The sequence below is a fragment of the Dermacentor silvarum genome, chromosome 4, assembly GCF_013339745.2.
Source record: "Dermacentor silvarum isolate Dsil-2018 chromosome 4, BIME_Dsil_1.4, whole genome shotgun sequence".
Classification (NCBI taxonomy): domain Eukaryota; kingdom Metazoa; phylum Arthropoda; class Arachnida; order Ixodida; family Ixodidae; genus Dermacentor; species Dermacentor silvarum.
Window position 1 is genome coordinate 61716352 of NC_051157.2, and position 23318 is coordinate 61739669.

At 47.0% G+C, this 23318-nt stretch overlaps 1 protein-coding gene across 3 annotated transcripts in view; it reads left to right on the forward strand.

Moving 5' to 3' along the window:
• Positions 1-21333, forward strand: part of LOC119450124 (LIM/homeobox protein Lhx2) — a 79339-nt gene extending 58006 nt beyond the window's left edge. For all 3 annotated transcript variants that reach the window (XM_049665647.1, XM_049665646.1, XM_037713491.2), the window contains exons 3-4: positions 16122-16247; positions 17129-21333. In XM_049665647.1, the coding sequence (XP_049521604.1) occupies positions 16122-16247; positions 17129-17561 (559 nt within the window). In that variant the 3' untranslated portion in view covers positions 17562-21333. The remainder of the gene's footprint in view (positions 1-16121; positions 16248-17128) is intronic.
• The last annotated feature ends 1985 nt before the right edge of the window (positions 21334-23318 follow it).

A 23318-nucleotide genomic window follows, 5' to 3' on the forward strand; every position in this document is an offset into this window, starting at 1 on the left:
GGGTTCCATCAAGCGTTTCCACAGCCAGCCTCGGAAGAAAGCAGGCGGCCAAAGCAGCGGGGAAGCTCAGCTGCGTCGCGGGTGAGGCGGATTCGCGCGCTCGTGTGAAGAAACGGCCGGTGTCGGACAGAACGAGAAACAGCGGCATGGCGCGAGAGAAGCCTTGTCTTTCGCTCTCTCTCTAGCTCGTTGCGATGACCCACGGCGCAAAGAATGAAAGCGCGAAAGAGACGCGGCAGCAGGAGGTCAACGCCGCACGTGTGCGCGCCTGCAAAGAAGTGGAGAAGACGAGCGCCGTCGCGTCCGGTGGCCGTGGTTTTTCCTCGCGGCTGCTAAAATGTGCGTACTCTCTCTTCTGCGCAAACAATAAACCGATCGCACCTGTCTCAACAGGCCGTACTGAAAGCGAGCGTGCGCGCTTGTCTGCGGCCGGTGCCGGATGGAAATGGTGTTTGCGGGGCGCCTGTCTTATATACGCGCGTCGCTTTGCCCGTGGCGAGGGAAAAGAAGGGATAGAAGGAACCGCATGGGTCTTGCGGTGGTCTCGCTGAAAAGTGACGTCCGACGGCTGGCCGGCACGAGCGCTCCGCTTTTGACATGCCCTTTCGACAACGAGAACTACAGTTCTGGCGGAAGATGTATGCGTGCGCGTTCGTTGCTTTTTTTTTCCTCTTATTTTTCTTCTTCTAACAAGCACAGCACTTTGGTAACAAGGATCTGCTCTTTTACGGTCAATTTTCGATTGCGTGGAGTGATTCGTCAGCACATGGTCGCGGGAGAGGTGCGAGCGAAGGTGTTCTGCCGGAAACGTGCACCGTAGGACGTTCAACATGTTTGCCCGTAAGCTCCGATGCCTGCTCGTCTTCTTGGCAAGCCAGCGTCACGTCAATATTGAGGCGAGCCGTAATATTACCATCCGCTAGGGATATTGCTTTCAGCAAAGGGAAGGTTTTGCTTGCAAAGGTATTTGCCATACCGATTTACTTGCGTAAAAGAATACAGTGCGCACCGCTGTTCTTTTTATTGAATACGTGCTTGTATTCGACTTCGGAGAACTATGACTTCTTGCATCTGTGCAGGCCGATGGCTCCGTACTCCTCTGCTTTTCAGTGGAGTTATAGCGAGTTCACCAGCGCACATGCACCTGCGTGCGTGTACTCGGCACGCAAGATGATGCTAACGCCCTCACAAAGTGTGAAGAAGCCCGAGCACGCAGCTGTGAATATACGCGATGAAAGGAGGCGGGCATTTTTTCCGATTCTAGCTATCGCTTCGCATCTGTGCTTTTCGAAATCGGAGGGGAAAACGGCACGGCTCACTGCAACGGTTTTCACAGCTGTAGCGCTGTGAGCGTAGAAGTCTTAGTAGTAGTAGTTGTTGTTGGAGTGAGTGAGTGAGTGAGTGAGTGAGTGAGTGGAGTGGAGTGAGTGAGTGAGTGAGTGAGTGAGTAAGTGAGTGAGTGAGTGAGTGAGTGAGTGAGTGAGTGAGTGGACAGAGTTGTTTGGATGAAATTAGAAATGTTGGTGACTATTGGGGGGGGGTGAGGTGTCGCTGGCTTCTCCACAAGCAATAAATTGTTCACTCATCAAAGGATGATAACATGAGGCGATACGGAAAACGTTCCGGCTACAGACCACATTTCGTAAACGTTATTGAATTAATACTAGTAGTTTGATTACCGCGGTAGCGTGACTAATGCGGTATATATAGCACGACTTACGGTGGTTTCGTTTCACCTTGAAACAAAATCTGGATGCCTGGCTGCCGTTCCCGTGATGTCGCCGTCTGCTACACAATACGCCGTCAAATATATAGCTGATGGCCACGGGTGACGCAGACGCTTTGAGCCCGACGCGGTGGAAGCCTCTACCGTACGCGATGTGTCATGGAGGTGTGAATTGTTCGGTCGGCGTGGGCACCTGACACCCGCTGTGCCGAACAGAAAGACGAGTGCGATCGGAAATGGCGTGAGGTGCGTTTGGCTTTGCATTCTTTATACTCTGTTGACACGTTCGCCCATGTGCAAGATGGTCCAATTGTAGCTGTAGTTTTCTTTCATTTTAGTTCCTTTTTTTTTCTTTTTTTTTTAATCGCGTTGTTGTGACTGGACATCTCTCTACATCGCATCGTTGTCTCTGTTATGTCTTTGCTTCGTGCGTGACAGTTGTTAGGGTTGTGACGTTCATGCACCTGCAGGCTCATTGTGAAGTTAACCAAGGTTACTTTGCTGCACGACAAAGCATTTCAGAGTGCGTAAGAACGATTAAGTATCGGAGTATGGCTGAATAATGTGCCAGTTTATGATTAATGACCGGGATCTAAATTACTAATTGGAGGGGGGGGGGGTTTACAACTCTGCTTCGTTAACAGTTTCTACTGAACATTACAATGCACGTGAATTTCTGGCCAGCTTTCGTTCTACATTGCTTTAAGAGATGAGCTGTCCACGCAGAGTCACATTTGCGAGCTCCTATTGTCAATGATTGTATAGTAGCATGGGTAAGTGACATTACGAAGCAATATTAACGAAATCCAACGTGGATTTCACAACGTATACGCTTCTTGTCCTTCGTACATAATAAATGTATCTTCTTGTAAAGAAAGCTGCGCTGACGAAAACAGACACGTCCCTCTTTTTTTCGTAGGACTACAGGTGTAAGCTTGACACCGCCTGGCATTATAGATTCATTGCAGGTTCAAAAAAAGTGGCTGCATATGAGTGATTGTTTTCTTTTACGGCACTAGAGCAGATTCTCTGCACCAGCCACCCACGAACACAAACGCGCAAAGATGAAATCGTCAGTGATGACGCCAAGAGGAAAACACGATGAGCGTCTCGGTTCAGCATCGATAAAGTTGAGGCAGGTGTCTGTGTAAACGGCGTCAGATATGAGAGACCAATTTGTTAGAGAACGCTAGAGAGTCAAAAAAAAAAAGAAAAGAAGAAGGAAATAAAAGTATTTCTGCGCATATCCCCACAGGACACGGAGAGCGGTAGGTGAGCGCGCCTTATGCATATACATGAGCTTTATTATGCACCTACCTTCAGCGCCTTCAAGAAACGCACAAAAGGTGTTGAACTGAGTCGCAGCGCTATCCAGTCACGTAGCAATCACGTGACACGGGGCGATAAGTTCACGCAGGACGGATTCCTGTCTTTGATGACACTTACGAGCCGCTCTAGGCATTCATAGCATACCACGTGTCTTGACTCGAGCATGCGTGTTATGACGTTCCGGTGATTAAATAATAATGGCGCGTAAGGTGTACGTAAATGTTCATTTGTCATCATATGAGGATGTGATTTTCACAGTATGCACCGCATATACGCGTATATAATAATGCTAAAGCTATATTTGCGAATTGGGTTGTGTTTTTCTTGCAGAAGATATGTTTTTACAGCTGTTTTCTGTCGATGAAACCTGTTACGACGGAGGACGACTCCGGCCATTTCTAGCCATTTGAAAGCCCGCGACCAGTCAGTCACACGTAAAATGAACTAAACGAGAGAGCTGCGAATAGTCTGCACGATAAACCCTAGAAATAAATCATGACAACAGAAACATACAGCGAAGCCCCGTTGAACCGTAAAAGAGAGATGGAAAGAGAGAGAGAAGTGATAGAGGAAAAGTGGGTGTGTTAGAGGCAGGCGGCGGTAGCACATGCAGTGGGCAATACAGGCGCTAACTTGGTGTCACTGTAATATGTCGCGTCGCATTAATGACACTGACGTTGTGCGGTCTGCGATGCGGTGCCCTGCTTTACTCCTAATAAAACGTAATCCGGTGCCGTTAGTTGGACCGTGGGTGCCGGCGACAAATGCTTCGACAGAAAATAACGCAATAAAAAAAAAAAAGGAAAATAAAGGTCGGCTTCAGCATTGTGTCGCAGGCTCGGTTTTGCCGCCACAACAGTTTTCTGATTAAGTTCGCCGCCTGAAGTCGTGTCAACTTGTTATTGTTAAGGCTTATTTAGCACAAGAAGACACAAGCTGCGCAGTTGTGAGGCAACTAAAGGGCACTCTAGAGCGTCACATGAGCGAGCACAAGCTTTCTCAATCGAGAAGGCATAGAAAAGCTCGCGCGTGCTATTTCTTTTATTCCCGACTGGCAAAAAAAGGCCTCTTGAAAAAAAAAAGAAAAGTTTTGCTTGCCTGTGCTGCCTACCTAAGAAAGTAATGAAGGATGTACGGTGTGCGGCTAATTAAACGGCGAGAAAGCCAGCGGGCCCCATAAACCCCAATGACGATCATCTTCGTGACTGCGATAATGAGACAGGTGGCTGCGATTCGGGCCGAAGCATAATAAGCGCCGCCGTTGCACACCGCAGCGAAAGCAATTTAGCTACGCGTTCTTTGGGCCCCGACTGCCTCGCGTTTCATCTTTATTACGCTGCTGAAGCCGCACGTATAGCTATATATAAAGCTTGTATTTGCGCCTTTGTTGGACACGGCAGGTCTTGGGGCCGAGGTGACGCTGCTACCTAAATGCCTGATAGAGCAATTTCTTTACGTAAACTGAATGATGTGGTGGAGCTGTTTCTATGGGCACGTGAAATGATGGCGCGAATGAGATGATTGGGATATTACTAGGATCTCTGACGTAATCAACGTTCAAGAAATGATAGACGTAGCTCGTTAAATAAGGAAAGCTCACATTAATTATTGTTTGGGGGGTTTGTGCACGCAGCGCCGTGATAGTGCAAAACTAATCTCAGGAATCGCCGAGATTGCAGTGCCCATATTACTGCGATCTCGGTGATTTCGTCGTTGTGTCAAGGCGGTTAAATGGTCATCCGTAACAAGGACCTGAGCGAAGATGGAACTATTCTGATCTTATTCCTCTATAACCGCATTTACATAAGTGTGACGTACTGAAGCAAGAATGGTGCACTTGGAAGCGGTCACACTGCAGGCGTGACGTCCATTATTTCACAACGCTTGCTTACTGGCACATCGACGCTACGCGCAAGCCGTGGTACGCCAACGCAAAGTGTAGCGGCAACCCGTAATGCGAACGAGCTTCTCGTGGAAAAGGAGAAACAAAAGCTTAGCATATCACCCATTTTTTGGGGGGGGTGCCACATCAGCACAAATGGCGTGCTCGAAGAGACTATTATCCTCTTTCCTTTATTTTGCATAGTTGCCATACGTGCAGCGTGTTGTCATGTTTAACTGTTTCTTCTCCAAAAAAAAAAAAAAAAAAAAAACCCAACGGAAGAAGGGAAATCTTGGCTCGTTGCCTAATTAGACGGTGAGGTATAAGGGCCCCATCGTCTCTGCACCTCCTGTAGGCGCACAAACCTTAGCGAAGAAAAAGAAATACGACAAAAAAAAAAAAGTGTTGCACGGTGCTTCACTAGATGAGGGTTTCAGGTGCAACAGCGAGCGCGAAATAAAGAGAAATAATAAGACGGCGCGAATAGACGCGAAGGAAGATGCGCGCTCGGCAATGGAGGTGTGGGACGCGCGAAGGGAAGGGTACACTGACGCCACCTGGAGGCAGCAATTAGAAGTCACTCCCGCGGCGCTGCTCATTAGGCGCGCGGTGTGCGCGCGCGTGCCCTTAACGCGCGCGGCAGCGGCTCCCGCTAGCGTAATTTTAGCGCGCGGCCCTCCGTCGGCTTTCCAAGAGCGCGCCGCCGACTGAGCGATGAGGAGGTGACGGAGGAAGGAAGATGGGGGAGGGGGGGGGGGGGGCGAAAACGCAGTAATGAGCGAAACACACGTGGACGGATAGGAAGAAGACACGGGCCCGGCTCGAGTTTTTACGCAGCCGTCGGACAGGACGATAAATAATGAGCGAATAAAATAAAACAAAGGTAGCTTCTATGGGGGCGGACAGTACACTGAAATCACGAGTTCAGGCCCATTCGGCACACGGTGAGATAATAAGCTTTCTGTACGTCTCCGGGGCTGCTTCTGGGTCGACCTGTTCTTCATGTGTCGCTCCTACAGAGCCTAACGATTACTTCTGGCGAAATAAGGGGAGGCGATCACTGGGAAGGCGAGTGAGGTTTTCGTTATGAACGCGTTTGTTCCGGACACGAACTAAAAGCTCGCGTTATATAGCCTCGGCTGGCCACGGAACTTTCGCTCTGCCCAGTTCTATAGTTAACGTGACACACGTGACCTTCCTGCTTGCGCTTGGCAATTATTATTATTATTATTATTATTATTATTATTATTATTATTATTATTATTATTATTATTATTATTATTATTGTTTGATTTGAAAACATATATACACTTGACAGGAAAGGGGAACCGAGGAGCAGGCTGGCAACTGCCACCGGAAGGGGTGCAACGCCTGCCACGAAGAGCGCTCATTATAAATGCGCACACTTTGTTCTGGGGCCAGTGCCGAAATTAACAGCTGCAGGCACTACGCAGTTCCTAGCATCGCGTGAAATTATATTCCATGCTGTGCACACCATCTTCCTTGCCCACCTCTGTTTTTTTTATTTATTATTAGTTGTATTTCTTTCTTTTTTAGCGAAGGCACGATTCGTTAATTCAATGCAAACTTTATACACTATATGCTCGCATCTTATACATTATCTTCCAATACTCTGTAGGTCACTTACACAACCAACGCGAGATACGAAGCTCTTATACCCTTGAGCAGATTGCAGAAATACAGGGGCGATTCTGTTTATGCCGAAAACTCCCGGCATTCAATGGACCACGAGTTTCTCGATACGGACTACCCGCATCCTAGAAATCGCTGCTGCAAGTACCTTGTGCTCCCGCATCGTGCAAAAAAAGAACAGAAAAGGAAAAACGAAAAAAAACCGACGTCGTAAGGATGGAGTCCGTTTCGCATCGCGTACCGAGAAAAATTACTGCGATATTTGTTCTGCACCCCATGTGCGGTCCTTGCATCGCAAAATCGAATTCGGCTTGCTGACGACCCACGTCCAGTGAAATGCTGCGGCCTATTTCACTCGAAGCGCAGCGTTTGGGTGCAGTATTACGGGGAGGCATGTTTTATTTCTGTATGCCATGCGACGCTGAATATGCCAACCGTGAAAGTACTCCGTTTTTCAGCGTTTTGCTCGCGTGATTTCTGCACTATCTTTCTCAGTGTGTTTATTCCGTCCCCTTTCATTTGGTTTATCTCAAGTTAAGCTTTACGCTGTTATTTGGCTCACTGTTATATAGACCTGTTGTTTTATTACCGTCACATGATGGCACATACCGTAAAAACACTCAGTGTTTGCGTTATCCTGATCTTATGTCCTACGGCACATTTTCTTCATTTTTTTCGCATTTTTATTTCGTAGTATTTTCACAACAATCCACGAACATACGACATCGCGGGAACGCCGGGATCATCTTGCTGTACTTGCATGCCAAAGCAAATAGATCCCGAGACTATATTTTTTTGAATATAGCAGGTCCCATCCGTGAAAAAATCCGAGATTCCCATTCTTTTCGGAAATTAAGTAGTTGACAGTATGTTCACCTATAGATTACCTGCAAAAATTCAGCCACTGTAATGCACTTCATAAGATACAACTTAAATGGCCGACTGACTAAGCCGCATACCGACGCAACCCCTACAGGACCAATACAAACGCATAGACACCTATTTGGGGCTCCTGCCGAAGCCATCCTTACAATTAGCCAAGCCAAGCCTGTCCTTTGCCTGCAGAGTTTCCAATCTCATCATTCCGTCTAATATTCTGCCTCCATCGAACACGTGCTTTTTATGTTTGTTTTTTGTACTCTCGCCAGTGTTTGGCGGTCTTTCTATCTCTTAGCCTATCATATATTCTTCCATCACTCGTTGCGCAGTCGCTAGCTTCCTTTAAGCTTTGGCAACATTGCTCAGTACTGGCGAGTACAGTGATTACATACGGACGGTGCCGAGTTCCAATTACTTCTACAAGAGAAGCGTTTTGTTTTCTTCATTTAAGCAAGCTTCCGCGCATGTAAAACTTGATCCCCGGCGCTTTCTTTCTTTCTTTCTTTCTTTCTTTCTTTCTTTCTTTCTTTCTTTCTTTCTTTCTTTCTTTCTTTCTTTCTTTCTTTCTTTCTTTCTTCTGCGTATGTCTGAGATCGCTAGGGGCGTGTTCCTTTTTGGTGGTCACTGGGTGCGGTGCGCTTCGCACGCTTGACGTCGCTGGTCCCACGGCGTGTCCAATAGCTCAGGAACGCATCGTTGGCCTCCTTTGAAAATCCCCGCGCGGCGCCTGTACGGTTCCTCCTCCGCAGCACACGCGAGCAGCGGTGCGCTGCCGAACGACTGTGCGCATCGGGTCCCATACATTCTGTACCGGCCGCTTTCGCGTTCTGCATCTCAAAGGCCCGACCGTCTGCGCTGTCCCGTCTCGGATGAATGCCGCACACAGATCGCGCAGCCGCCGTTGGCCACTGCCATCGTCATTACCCTTTCCCTTCATTTGGCGGTGTTGCCTTTTGTGAGAATGGCGTACGCCCTGAGCATGAAGAGAGCGTGACTGAAAAAAAAAAAAAGAAGAAAGGCTGGACGATGAAGACGACAGATACGTGTGTTAGAAACGTAAGGAACGTATTTGTTTATTGTCTTTTTTTGTTTTCGTTGAAGGTCGTGGATATATTGAAGGCAGTATTTTTCTCCCTACTGAGCGGATTGTGTAGTTCCACTGCGTGCGGCCAGCTTGGGCGGAATAGAAAAGCGGATTTCTGCGCTTTCATCCCGGCTTTTGTGACGTCTATTATTATTGTTTGATGAATAGGGACAAAATCCCATCCATCGTGCACCGAGGGATGCTTTCTGTTCTTTCCTTTTAACTGGTGGAGGACCGAATATTGAATTCGAAATTGCGTGTCGAATCGTCTGATCAAATTTCTCTTGCTGCCTTAGGAGGGAAACTTACAGTTTAAATGCAGCTTAACACAGCTAAAAGCTGCGCAGTTTATTCAAACGGAGGAAGAGCAATCAGCAGCCTGAGAGGTTGTTATGCTTGTTCAAAGTCACTCTGCCCACTAGACAGCTCAGTGGTAATGGCGTTTTGCTGCTAAGCGGGTTGTCATGCGTACCATTACCTGCCACAACTGGTGCATTTTGGAAGCAGCGCAATGCAATAACGGTATCAAGCTTCTGGCGCGCGTTAGAGATTGCCAGGTTCCTGAAAAAAAAGCAATGCAGAAATAAAAACCGGGAAATTCCATGAGTTTGCCTCACATCCACAAACTGCGTGAACTGTCCAGGGCCTGAAAGTTGTCTTGGGACGCTGAACCGCTTCCTCCAAATTTGCCAGCAGTTGGTTTAACAGCACGAGTGATGACGTCGTGAAATTAATTATAATGCTAGAACCGCCTGAGAGATTGTGCTTAGCCAAAGCTTAGCTCTATGAACGTTAGTGTACACATGAAAAAAAAAATTGCTGAAAGTGGCCATGTGACAACCTGTGAAAGACAGTGTGTGCCGATAACGGGCTTTTTCCGATAACGGCATATTTCATGATCTTATTCGTACAGATTTGGCATTAGTGCAGCTAAACCTTTTGGAAACACGACTCATCTCCAAGGTGATCTTTGCTTTCTTTCGCGTGGTCTGTTATTGCTACAGTGCGTCTTAGTGCACTTCATAGGCGAATTCGAAACATTGAACATGTAAGCTGAGAGAAAACACAATTCGGTTTGTGGAAGACAGTGGCAACGTACCTATTGCCATATTTTTTCTTGTTGTCGTTTATGTAGAGCAGTTGTTCAGTTAATGACAGGTGGAAAAAACGGAAGGGTCAAACTGACCGTTTTAAATTTCGCTCCAGAATCGCGGCGCAATTGGCGTAATGTGACCTCATAAATTTCGTCGTTTTTGTTCCTGCTTCGGTCGTTTCCTTGCTTGAAAAGTTCCATGCAGTTGCGAGATTGAGCGCATGCGTACTTCCGATTCTCGTCCTTTGTTGATACGGCCCCGAATAGACATTGTCAGCATCGATGACGTCACGGGGAGGCGGTGCGAGAATTTGATGCTGGTGATGGCCACCTCTCTCTCGCTTTTCCTCATCTGGTGCTTAGAAATCGTCGGCTTGAAGCGAGATCGACCTATTGACAGTACACTTGCTTTAAAGTTAGCGCATGCGCCGTCTCTGTGCCTTATGATCATTGTGTAATGCTGTGACGGGGGGCTATATATAGTTGGTGAACCCTCATGGCTAGACCGTTTGCTAGAAGAAAAACAAGACGCTAAAAGACGAACGAAACAGACAGACGCGCTTCATCTTGTCTGTCTTCTTGTCGCTAACATGTCCCTTGTTACTCCTGTAAGCACCTTGTCGAGCCGTCATCGCTGTGTGTATCGTATATCTCACCCAACGTCCGGAGTAGCATATGCCAGACTTTTCGGTCAGGCAAACATGTGTAGTACTCGCTCTGTTCTTTCCTAATCCCTCCCACTAAGTCTTTGTTTCCACGTCGCGCTAATTTGTACACCCTAAACACCTGCAACTCCCTGCCTTTCCCATCCCGTTTATCTCTCTCTCACTCTCTAAACACCTGCAACTTTTCATCGAACTCACCATCCCTTTTTAAGCATAATGGACAAAACCGTAATGACGGCGAACTAGAATCTCTGCTGACATTAACCAGAAAATAGCCCTCGCCTGTTTTTGCGCCTCCCAGACACTTGCATCGGGACTGCTGTTGCACTATGTGCCGTGTAGGGCACCGAGGGACGACGTGACATCGAGTGACTTGAGCTGCGTGCCCCAGGCCTGCACGATTATGCATGAATCCTCACCGGCAAAGCTGAACCCGAATCGGGTGGGCGACGTTCGTGGAAATGCGTCTTCCGAGTTCGCATTTATTCAGAAAAGTAATATGCGACGAGCGATACCTGGAAAGCAAATAAGACGACGCGGGGAAAGAATAAAAAAAAAAAAATGTTTGCCAGTAATATGCAAAAGAAACTCAAGCGAAAAAAAAAAAAGACTCTTTTTTTTTTCGTTGAAGAAACACACGGAACGCCCTCGCCCCCCTCCTCGTGTCGTGTAGAAAATTTGCATAAGTTTCCGAGAGTCGTTCCTTAGAAACCGCCGCAGAAAGAGGCTGCCTTCGGTATGCCGGTGCGATGGCTGTGAGGAAAGAATGGGCGGAAAGCGTTTTAAAAGCCGCTTTGGTTGGCGTTAGTCGGCGAGAAAACCCTTTTCTCTCGCGTGTGGATAATCCTAGGCTCGACAGACGCGACACACTATTTCGGCTTTTCTCGCAAGCTTCCTCTCGATGGCGGATCACCAGGAAACGACTAGCGCGCTATAGGCACGTGCTTCGTCTCCTTAAGACCACTGCGGTTTGGCTCTCGATGCTTCTTGTCTGACCACGTTTCCGTTTCTCATTATCGAGACGTTTGGGAAGTACGCTGTTTTGAAACAGGGCGAGTCACTCAGGATTTTGGGCGAGTTCCTGCTCAGAGATACGGCTCATTAATCACCGCTTTCCTGAAGTGTCTTGTCGTGCGTATTGTGTTGGCCACAGCTGGCGCCTTTAAGGATAAAGAAACGTGTTAAGTATTCTGGGACGTTAATGAAAAAAAAAAAAAAAAAGGAACGTAAGGAAACACACATCTATAATGTCTGGGATATAACTCGCTTTATGGTGTTGAATTGCTTTTCTTTTTCAAATCAATGAATTCATAGCAGATTTTGCGGCCTTGATGTAACGCCGGCTAATCGCTGCCCCATAATAGCAGTTTATCATTACGAGGAGATGTATGTATTGAGTAACATATTATACACAGCACGTTAAAGGGACAGTATACAGAAACTCGGTCAGTTTAGAATGATAAAGTATTGTTCCAAAAATCTATTTTCCTTAGTTTTGCTGTAATATATTAGTTATTAGAAGATAAAATATAGGCCGAAGTTATTTCTCTTTTTTTTCAGTTTTGCACCGAAGCGCCAGCGCCAGTACGTCGGTGTGGCGTCTAGAATTTCAACGTATTTGTTTCCTATGTGGGCGGGTGTGGCTCAGTAAAAAGTTCTCAAAACTTACTAAGTTCAGCCTTTGGCTCTTTTAGAAAAGAAAGCGATCGATATCTACGACAAAATGTTGACTAGCCCGAGTGGAAAATTATGACGACAAGGCGAGCTGGTGCGGCAACTTCAAGACGGCGTCTCCACCCGCGTTTTGATTTGCGTCATTTCCGGTCCACTAAGCCTGTTCTCATTGCAGGAGGGGATTTTGGTTGGTATCCTAGAAGGGCAGTTTGCTAGCGCAGTTCAAATAAATTTTCTTTTTAGCGTCCCTTTGGCATTCCACTTAAGCGCACTATATTGTATGTATAGGATCGATCCTTTTAAATAGAAAATTTATACTGTGAACTAGGGCAAAAAGACAGGTCAAAGTGGGGACGCATACACGACAAGAAAGTTACAAAGTTCGATAAAATAATAAGTTTGGTGTGTACACTTAATAACAGCATGATTAAAGCCAGTTTCTTCTAAGAAGTACGAGTATTTTAGAGGCATAAATGTTATGTTTCGCACCTAATCTTTCGGCCATGGACTCAATGTTGGAACAACACTGAGTCTACAATATTAATATGCGGGAGTGCCTGAAGTCATATGAGAGGAGCTTTTTGCGAGTCACACACGAAATACTATCCCTTGCTACCTCTCTTGCTTCCGTAAAAACGCGATGACGATGCAGTTCAGGAAAAGCTCAATTCTGTACTGACCTTAAAGGAGTTCGTGTAACTGGAGTACCGTCAGTAGCATGCCAGGCTATATCCTGCTTATCACTAATCTATCTATCTATCTATCTATCTATCTATCTATCTATCTATCTATCTATCTATCTATCTATCTATCTATCTATCTATCTATCTATCTATCTATCTATCTATCTATCTATCTATCTATCTATCTATCTATCTATCTATGCATGTAATCACGGACGTATACGTATGCGCGTATAGTACAATACATACATACATACATACATACATAGCATACATACATACGCACATACATACATACATACATACATGCAACATACATGCACATACATACATACATACATACATACATACATACATACATACATACATACATACATACATACATACATACATACATACATACATACATACATACATACATACATACATACATACATACATACATACCCGCTCACCCATCCTTCCTAGCATATCGTATACAGACCTCACCGAACCCAAGCCTTGTTTGCATAGAGTTTCTCACTATATTACCTAGAGGGAAAACTGGCGCTGCTGCGCTGTGGTATCCATGGGAATGCCGGTATATTGTATATTGTAACTTCGGATTGGCATCGTTCTCTGAGAACCAGAAAGCCTTGAAGACGCGCCTGGCTAGCACAGTTCCGCCTGTCACAATGATTCATTTTCTGCTAAAGCAGAACGTAAAAAGCTGCTTTAGCTTTATTATTACACAAAAACACGTTTTTTTTTTATTTTGAGGACGTACTATAGGATGTACAATTATATGAAACGTAAAAAGTATCAGCTGGCCGCTAAAGTTCGGGACGAAGCCTCTCTCTTCGTCCCGTTATGTTAGGCATACGCCCTGTCGCTCGCAATTCAACTTATGCGAAGTGCGTAATTTTAGGGACGAATAAAATAAATACATAAAGGAACTAGGAAAGAAAGGAAGAAACGAAAGAAAATCTTGAGCAAAGAAAAGCCAGGTACAAGACAAATACAAGTAAAGAAAGTATGAGAGTCGATGTAACGGCGAACGAGGTGGTCGCGCCATTTATGTCTTAAGCATCGTCAAAGGGGGAGGGGCCACCGAGCGCGGAATGACCGTTGTCTCCGAAGCCTTGTTACGTCACGGGCACGCACTACCAGGGCCACACTAAAGCGCCCACCAGAAAAAAGAAGAAAAAGAAAACAAAGAGAACCGACGGAAGAAAAAACGAAAGAAGAACGTTTGAGTGCGGTTTTTCTCACCCGATGAGCCTCAGTCACGACCGACCGGGTTCTTTCTGCGGGGTGCCAGTGCGGTCCGCGGGCATATTTAATAGAAGAGGTCAATTAATAGCGCGAGAGAAGAAGACTCCTCGCGGTCATCGTGCAGTACACGCCCCCTCGACCACCACCACCACCGCCGGCCAGGGGTAGACCACGCCCCTCAAATGGCGCTGCGGCGTGTCTCGAGTCACTTAGGGCGCCGGGCGCGCGCTTTGCGGAGAAGAGAGCGTGCGGTGGTCCACAGTCTCTCGCTCTCTAACCTCCATCTGTGACCACGGGCGCAGCTCGGGGCGCGCATTAAGAATATCACGGAAGCGTCGCAAGACCACGCATCACGAAGAATAAAAAAGGAACATATGAAAGAGGGACGGGCAGCTAAATGTACGCGGGGACGACGTTCGCCGAGCAGCGCCGCGGCATGTTATGTCCTGCCGCCGCCGCCTTCGCTTTCTCCGCAATGACGCGCGGTGCGCGGGGAAAGAGAAAGAAAAGGAGCCAAATGCATACAGGCACGTCACGCGCTAAGCGCGCGCCCCAGAGGTCTTTAAGGCGACGAGGGCGAATGCGGTGGGAGCCTGGAGGATAGGAAGTACACGACCCGCAATTTGCGGCTCTTTCATGCGGGCGTCGGCGGCGGCGGCGGTGGCGGGACGAAAACGAAGTCCGCGTGCTCTTAGAGAAGAGACGGAGGAGGAAGAAGAGCACTGGTGGCCGTCGTGGCAGTACTATAGTCGCGGCTGAAATGCGATGGCGGCAAGTGAGAAGGAGGAAGGCAGATGGGGGAGAACGGCATCGCATGCGTGGAATGGGCGATTAAAAGGGGCAGTGCGTGAGCCGTGAGCGCGGATGGAGGACAACACCCGGCCATTAGCAGCAGCGCCGCGAAACTGGGCCCCCGTCGCCTCGCCGGCCGCCACGCCCGGGCCGACGGAAAACGTCGCTACGCGTATGTGCTGATGCTGCTTGCCGCTGCAGCTTCTGATGCTGACGCCGGCGGTAAGCGAGCTATAGTGCGCGCAGTTTGGTCTCCTCGCCGCCGTCGTAGCTGACGGAAGCGTTGGTCGCCCGTTTACTTCATTAAGCCTGGGCGTTCCTTTTCTACTTTTAAAGGAAGCGGGCAGATTAGAGGGGGACGCCCAATAATTTGTTATTATTATTATTATTACGTGTTCGAGTCCTTGGGAGGTCTTGGGCACAACGTGTCGGGATGATCGTGTCGGGGACGACGACCGAATCGATTAGCGTGTGAAACGTGAGTGGGCAACGTCGGATCTGCCCCACATGCGATGCCATCGAGGCAAGAAGTTTGTCCGGGACCAAATTGTAGGTTTATGCGATGTTCCACGAATAGCTCGCTACTCGTGACTGTGGTAACGCTGAGGCCGTCGTGTCCTACTTAAGGTTCAGGTATGTGTTCAAGAATGAGTTATGTGTTCCTGCTTACGTTCTACGTGGTTTGGCGCTACTGTTCTGCCAAACACTATCAGAGAGGATAAAGCCGGATTTACTGCGCGTTGTACATTCTTTATATTTATTTTGCGTGAAAGTAAATAATGCTTAGTTTTGCAACATGAAAAAAATGTATATATGGAATGTCAAAATACGTTTTGGAATATTCCAGCGGTGCTAAATTCGACGGTGGCCACCGGGTTGAAAATGCTGGCTGCGATATGGCTTTCGCTGGCGACGCAGTGCTTCTGACGGGGCGTGCTGGTTCAAGGGAAACAGCGGTACTGATTACCGTAGTGGCCCTAAGCTTCTTACTGCATTATCATCAGGCCCGAACCCACACACCGTTATTTTTTGGTGTTAGTGCTCGAGTAGTGAGGTATTTTTACGGGAGTTCAATTACAGCGCATCTTAGTTGACGACATGTTCGCAGTATCATGCCACTACCAACACTAAACTGCTTTCAGCTACGTGTTAACGTATGGTATGAACGTGTGGAGATGCCACTGTCAGAACGTGCCAACATCGTCGGATAATTACGGTTTGCAGCCTACGTCTATTTCTGATAGCCGAGGCATAGCGCTGTAGTTCGGCGCCTGGTCATGGTCGGTCTGCACGAAACAGCGCGCATTTCTTGTTTTCCCAAGTTGAACAGCGTGTAGTATGATGCAGTAGAAGTCAAAACAGGAGCGTGTTGGCATCACCGCAATGTCTTCTTCCTTATCGTTGCAGGTTATTTGGCACAACCGGACTGTGCTCAGCATGCAGCAAAGCTATCCCAGCGTTCGAGATGGTCATGAGAGCCAGGGGAAACGTGTACCACCTCGAGTGCTTCGCCTGCCAGCAATGCAACCACAGGTAGGGCAGGTTGCCAGAGTTATATATTCAAAGAAAAGTTTGCGCTACACGTTTGTCCTTCTGTTAACAAGTATCTTTTTCTTCCGTGTTTGAACGCGTGTATTGGCTGCTACGTGCACTTAACTGTCATTACGATAACTATTGTGCTTATAAGATTTTCGTATTCTAAGTTTGTAACTGACAGTGAAAGGCAGCCGTTACAGCTACGAGAAAGATGGCGTCAACACTATAAGAGTAAATATAAAATTTTGAGTCGTTTATCAAACAATTAATTTACGCAGATAGTTCTGTACATTGTATCCCCGTCTGTTTCCTGTGTCTTTCTTTCTTTTTCTTCTGTCTTTCATTCATTTTTTGCCACCTGACTCAGTATACGTATATATCTGAAACACTATACGTATCGCGCTATAAGAGAATTTATCATAATTCGTCCAGACCTAACGTGCGCAACGAAGAGAAAGTAAAGCACAAGAAAGCGTACTTGGAAGCAAATAAAATGATGCCAGAATGCAGATTGCATTTAGCTAATCCAAAGAGAGTACATTGCCGCGACGTTAGATATTTGGCAGTGTACATATGGGACCGGACTGTGCGTTTAAGTGTGTTTTGTATGACACTTTTCGCGAGGACAAACCTGCGATCTACGCTTTTTTTTGCGTGTATATGTGAACTTTGAGTGTTTTTCGATGTTTTTTCCTATGACCTTTCAATATATGCAATTCTGTGGGACTAGTGTTCGCCGCTTAAAGGAGCGAACATCTCCTAAATATACTACAAAAAAATGTCAGCGTTGCGAAATTGATCTTGTTTGAAATGCCGATTCGATGTCTAATTACGATTCACTGTTTTCTCACTGCCTTCACCTTTGATCTTCGTCGCAGGTTCTGCGTGGGCGATCGCTTCTACCTGCACGACAACCGCATCCTCTGCGAGTACGATTACGAGGAGCGGGCCCTGATGGCTGGGGTGCCGCCGCCTTTCTACGCCACGGGTCCCGGTGGCCCTGTCGCTGGCGGTCCCGGCGGCTTAGCGGCGGCGCTCAGCCACCAGCAGGCCAACAACCCGCTCCCGGTAAAGCGTCAGGGGCAACAGCAGCAGCAGCAGCAACAACAACAACAACAACAACAACAGACCCCGCAGCAGCAGACGGCCATGCCTCAGTCGCAGCCCCCATCGCAGCAGCAGCAGCAGCAACAGCAGCAGCAACAACAGCCCCAGCCACCTCAGCAACAGCCGCACTCCGTCGACGAGCCGACCAGGGACGACCGCTCGAGCGGTTACGGCAGCGGGGACTCACCGTACGACGGTCGGTAGCTATGGCGACCCCCAGCGCCGACCATGATGTGCGCTGCGCGCCCTTTTTTCGGTAATGGCGCAACCAAGAAGCGGAAGACCAAGAGGTAGATGCTTCCGCGAATGGCGGGAAACTCAGCCATGCCTGGGATCGACGAGTGCTGTGGGCGGCCGAACGGTGGAAAAAGCGTGCTGCCCCCACTCATTTCTTTCTATTTTTTTTTTCCTGAAGCCATCACGTTCGCCCGTTGTGACAGTCTCGTTCTGCGAACGCTGAGCCAAGGAAGCTTCGGATGGCCTCGCCTGCTTCACTGTGAGACGAGCCAGGATGGTGCGATTCTAGGACGATGAATCGTGCTGTGGTTCTTCATTAGTGGGATGACAGTGTAATATACAAAGAAAGAAAACGAGGAGTGGCTCGTTTTCACGAAGGATTGCGAAGGTTACAGCTGTGTTTGTTTCGCGTTGCCTCAGTGCTGCTGTACACTTTGGCCTTACCTGTGCGCTTTTCATTTGAGTGTCACTGAAGAGCGTGGCTTCACATTGACTAAGCGAAACTCAGATGATACTTTAGACTTGCTTTCTTTTTCCTGTGTGACTTATTTATTTTCTTGCGAGAGATATAAGTTTCTAAATTAGCCCCGATCTTTCCTGTATTTTTTTCTCTAATATTTATTCATTAAAGATGGGTCATTTGGCTTGTTAACTCAGTGTGGTGGAACCCCGTCGCAGCAAATCCGCTCGTGGTAAGCATCAGTCCCTGTTTGTTCTTTGTATATGTTACCAGGGAAAAATAGTCTGCACAGCTCACTCAGCTAGAGCGCTAACAAAAAGCAGACCTAAACGCAATGGCAAACGCAGATAGAGTCAATAGAGAGTTTTAGATTAGGGGGACGCAAGAGTTGGGGACCCCTAGCACTTAGGGCCGCGATACTGCGCACGCGCATACCGATCTGCGCGTGCGCAGTACCGCCACCCCAAGCGCTAGGGGGCCCCTATGTTGCGTCCCCCTAATATAAAACTCTCTAATCTCCTATGTTCCTTCTTAGCGTTATGAGGACTCGTGGCTGAAGTAAGAGTTTTTAGTGATTTGTTTCTAGCGAAAATGCCGCTGTAACGCATACTTAGCTTCCTCCCAGCTTGTTTGCTGTAATGGGGTTCTAGTTTAGTTTTCTAATTACAAGGCCGCAGTAAATGGAATGTGTATATTTGTTCATTGTTTTCTGATTACATGAAATTCGTGGGCGACCAACGTTTCTTTAGTTCTTTTCTTTCTTTCTTTTTTTAGTTTCTTTTTTTTTTGCCTCTTGACCTTGCGACCTGTAAGCAAAACAAGGTGCTTCGAAACCACTTGTATTAGCATCTCTTCTCTGTCTTTGTGTGCTGAATTCTAAAATGACATTGCTTTCAAAGATGGCTTTTGGATTTGGCTGTCGCATGAATGACGAGTACTTAAGGCAAGGTCGCAGTGATGACTTGGTTGTAAATACGGAAACACCAAAAAACCGCTACTCTTTGTCCACATCGTCTCTCACGGTTCAAGAACTCTTGCCTCCCACCACGCATCCCTCCACGAGTGCGCCCAATTTGTGATGAAACCCTTCTCACATTCGCGACGGATCGTCGACACCTGTTTGCAGTAAACAACTCTTGGACCTGTCTGTGTTGTGTGACGAAAATATGTAGCCTGTGCTTTGCAAGTCAGCCATCGCTACTGGAATTATTGACACGCCTGCCTCAGACTGTGAGTGTGTGACACCCGCACCTCGTGGACAACGTCGACACGTGTTGGACAGCAACAACGTTAAAAAAAAAAAAAAAAAAAAAAAAAAAACTACTGGAGAAGCTGTCACCGGCTTGCATTGTGAGGACTAGTCCAGAGCTTTGTGGAGCTTTGTGGATCTGGCTTTGTGGAGCATATGTTGTCGCCCAGAGTGCAAAAATGGCTTTCTTATTTTGTTTGTTGATGAAGAGCAGCTCGTGTATTTATCTTGTTTCGCGGGTTCTATTACAAGCAAAACCAAAACGTGTATCACGCGATAATTTCTCTTATCTTCAAAAAAAAAAAAAGATCGTGTAATAGAGGGCGTGATTAGGCTCCCCCTTTTTCGCACCCTAGTAAGTCCTTTACTTGTCCAAACCGGGGATAGGTTTGTTTATTTATTCAACTTTTTCTCACACTCGAAGCTCCTGACGCTAAAGTTTCTATGGGCATTATGTTTAGTGAGTACAGAGAAGAAAGTACGAGGGCCTCTGTCACTCGATCGAGCACGTGTACGTGTGGGCATTGACGAGAGAAGGGAGCGTAAAGGCCACTTTCACGAAAGAAAACGTCCCCCTGTAAATTGCGCGCGCTTTGAGTGCGATGTGCGGTTTCTTTTACGCTGCCCGCTTTCTGCACCCTGTAACGAAGGGAGAAAAAAAGAAATGGGTGCCTTGTGAGAAATGTCTTGTACATATTGTACACTCTTTGTTCATTGTGCTAAGGGAAATTTCCTCTGTTGGCCGGACTATCCTTTCCCGCACTTGTTTGTTCCTGGTGTGTCGGCTGCGTGCGCGCGTGTGTTTGTGTGTGCGTCTGCGTGTGTGTGTGTGCGTGTGTGCGCGGCCGCAGAGAAGATGGCGTCGGATGTAATCGCACAAACTGGTCACGGTTATGCCTAGCTATTGAACGCGCATTTCGCGACGGCATTATCGTCCGTAACTTTGAAAAATGAACACACCAAAGACGTGCCACTATAGTTAATGTCGTGCGATAACGGTCAGATGCTGGGTCCCTAAATTGGCGCTCTGACTACTTGCGCATTTGAGAGCAGCGGACAGCCTGCCTATTCGGAGACACTTAAACTAAAAGCGTTTTTTTTTCCGTTTCCTTTTTTTCCTATTATTACAATCCTCTTAGATTATTTCTTTATATTTATGGGGGTTTTGTTTTCGTCGATAACGTTGCTCTCAAAAGTCACGTGGCGCAAGAAAAATAATTAAAGTAATATTGTGTCGTTTCGGCTAAGTGGTACTGACCGTACGGACAGACGTGCAATAATCTCAAGTCAAGCAGTTACTAGTCAAGAGGCATTCCTAACGGTCGCGCACTCTCTTGAAGCACTGTAAATTTAAATGAAATGCTAGAAAATTTTGTCCGTCCCGTGTAACCAGGTAAACACGAAGAAACGTAGTTATAGGAGGCAAAATGTCGACTGTAATATGTATCAGTCAGACTTAAATTTGCGTCACCAGCTATGCCTACACAAACCCCGAGCGAACATAAATTCCGAGTTGGTCCCGACGTAGATTTGTCAGCCTATTGCGGCAAAGCAATTCACTTTAAACGCTAGAAGAAAATTCAAGAGTAAACCTCGAGATTAAGAATCCCAAGAAGTAAATTCAGTGGAGACTCCCAGGATGAATTAATGACAACTGCTGTTTGATTGATGCAACTGATGCGACCAATTTATGGTGCAGCCGCTAAATAAGAATGCCGCGACAGATTTTGTACTTTATTTTCTTCCTGCCCGAGCACGGGGATCGTGCACGACACGGGTAACAATTTGTACGCGAAAAGAACCTGGGGATGCGCAAGTGCTTTATCTTCATGACGGCCAACTGTTTTGAATGGGGTGTTCACGTGAGATCTAGTTCATTCACCTACACATTGTTGTGCTTTGCTCGGATCAGTGCACACGGGCATCAAATTCACAGCGTTGAGAGTGCTGTCTGTTTCCCTCCAAAGTGCAGTGATTGACCATGTTTTCTCTTTTTTTGAATATAATATAATGCTACTTCCCAATTTGTCTGGCCCACTCTTTTCACTTGTCTTAAGCCTCAAGTCTTTGTGCAGAGCCACGGGGCGCCCTAGTCTTGATGGTAAAATTTGGAGCAATAAAAGTCTGTGTTGTATCTTTATCTAAAAAAAAAAACTTATTTTAAAGCACGAGTCTCTGAAAATCCTTCCGCTGGGCTTTCCGCGAGAGTGATCAATTTACTAGTGGTGGCTCAGTGGACATGGTCGCTGTGGCCAACTTCTAGTGGTACCGGAATCGAAAGGCGCTCTATGCTGAGGTGCGCGTTGGGGGCACGAAGTGGAAAATATTAATACGGCGCCTCCTCCATAACCGACCCAATAGCCTTTGAATTTAGATGGACACTAACGGGAAATATAAATTTAAGCTAGATTGAAAAATGAGGCTTGTGGTAATAACGAATTTGTCATTTGTAAGCTTTGGTAAACGAGAAAAGGACGAAAATGAAAAAAAAAAATGTAGCGGCGCCACCTGTTGTAGACTGTGGTACCCCTTACGGGACGTCAGCACTGGCTGAGTCACAGACAGCGTCATAGAGGAAGGTCACGTGGAGATTACGTCAACTCGTCCATTATGGCGCAGGGTGGTTCAAACTGGGCAACAGCGTGACGTTCGGCGGCGAATTTCTTCGCAACAAAGGGACACACTGCCAGACCGAAAACGACGATAGACTTCTAGACGAATAACCTATCGACTGAGCTCGAACTAATGTTTTGCTTGGGTGTCTGTTTAAAACATAATTATTTTGTATTAGGACGATGCTCTGCATGATCCATGCGCGTAGTTCCTCGGAGCTAAACACATGGGCACTTTCGCATACTGGCGATAGTGCCCCAATGAAGCCAGCCTTCAAGCCACCTGCCTACAAGGATATTTATGCTATTTGCCAAAGTACTCGTAGCACAGGGTCGGAATAAAGGCACGCTGATTGACTCAAAGCGTGGGGTGGTGCCGATTAACGACCCCGTCATCATTTGAGCAAGGTATAAGAAAGCTCAAATTAATACAAATTTCAGTAGTACCTGCTTTTTTCACCCGCATTTGCAATTTTGAGTGCCTTTAAGGGGTGTCAGGCAACTGCGCACAAAACTAAGTGGCGCTTTGTTGGCGCGAAGTCGACTCCGGCTCATTGACCTGCCGGTGTGGCTGGAGACTACAGCGTGGTTTTGAAACTGGTATACGATTGAAGAACTCGACCTGCAGGGTGCTGAGGGGTACCGTTATCTAGGCTGGATGCTTCGCCTGCGGATATGTATGGACTTTACCAGAGGATCGCTGCTACTTTTGGGGGTCGCTGTAAAGTTCGCTGGACGCACGGATAACTCAAACGCACGGATAACTCGAAAACACAGTAGCAGCACGCGAGCTTACCACCAACGCAAATAAGTGTATTAGAGAGAGTGAAGTTGAAGACAAGACCAAAGGTGTAACAAAAGTAAGTGGAACCAGTTTAAAGAAACGCTTAACTGTCGGTGGAAGTATGAACAGAAATAGCAAGAATATCAGGATACCGGATACGTCTCGAAAGTTAAGCACGGAGTCGGAATATATCGAAGGGAAGTCGAAAGATGTCAAAGACATGTCGCATGCGATAACAGACAGGAAGCGTATAGCGGTTGCAGAAAGGCACACGAAGATGGTGTAAGATCGCCCCTCGCGTCTGCATTCCGACCTTTGACTTCGTGCCTCTGCGACACCACCTGTGTTATGCTCTTCGAGTGTCGGGAGTGAAGGTTCAGCGTAACGACCAACTGGCACTAGTGAACGTCCCCACATTTGAATGCAAGAGGTGCCGGTACCCTGTTACCGTCTAACACCACTTAAAAGACAACACTCTGCATGTTGAAGTTGAAATCAACAGCAGTGATTAAAATATTCATTGAGTAGTCACGGCGACAATTTATCATCCTGTTAGTGATACCATCGGGGCAGAAAAGCAAGAAAGCTTTTGGGGACCAGTGAGCAAAAAGCGCGCTAC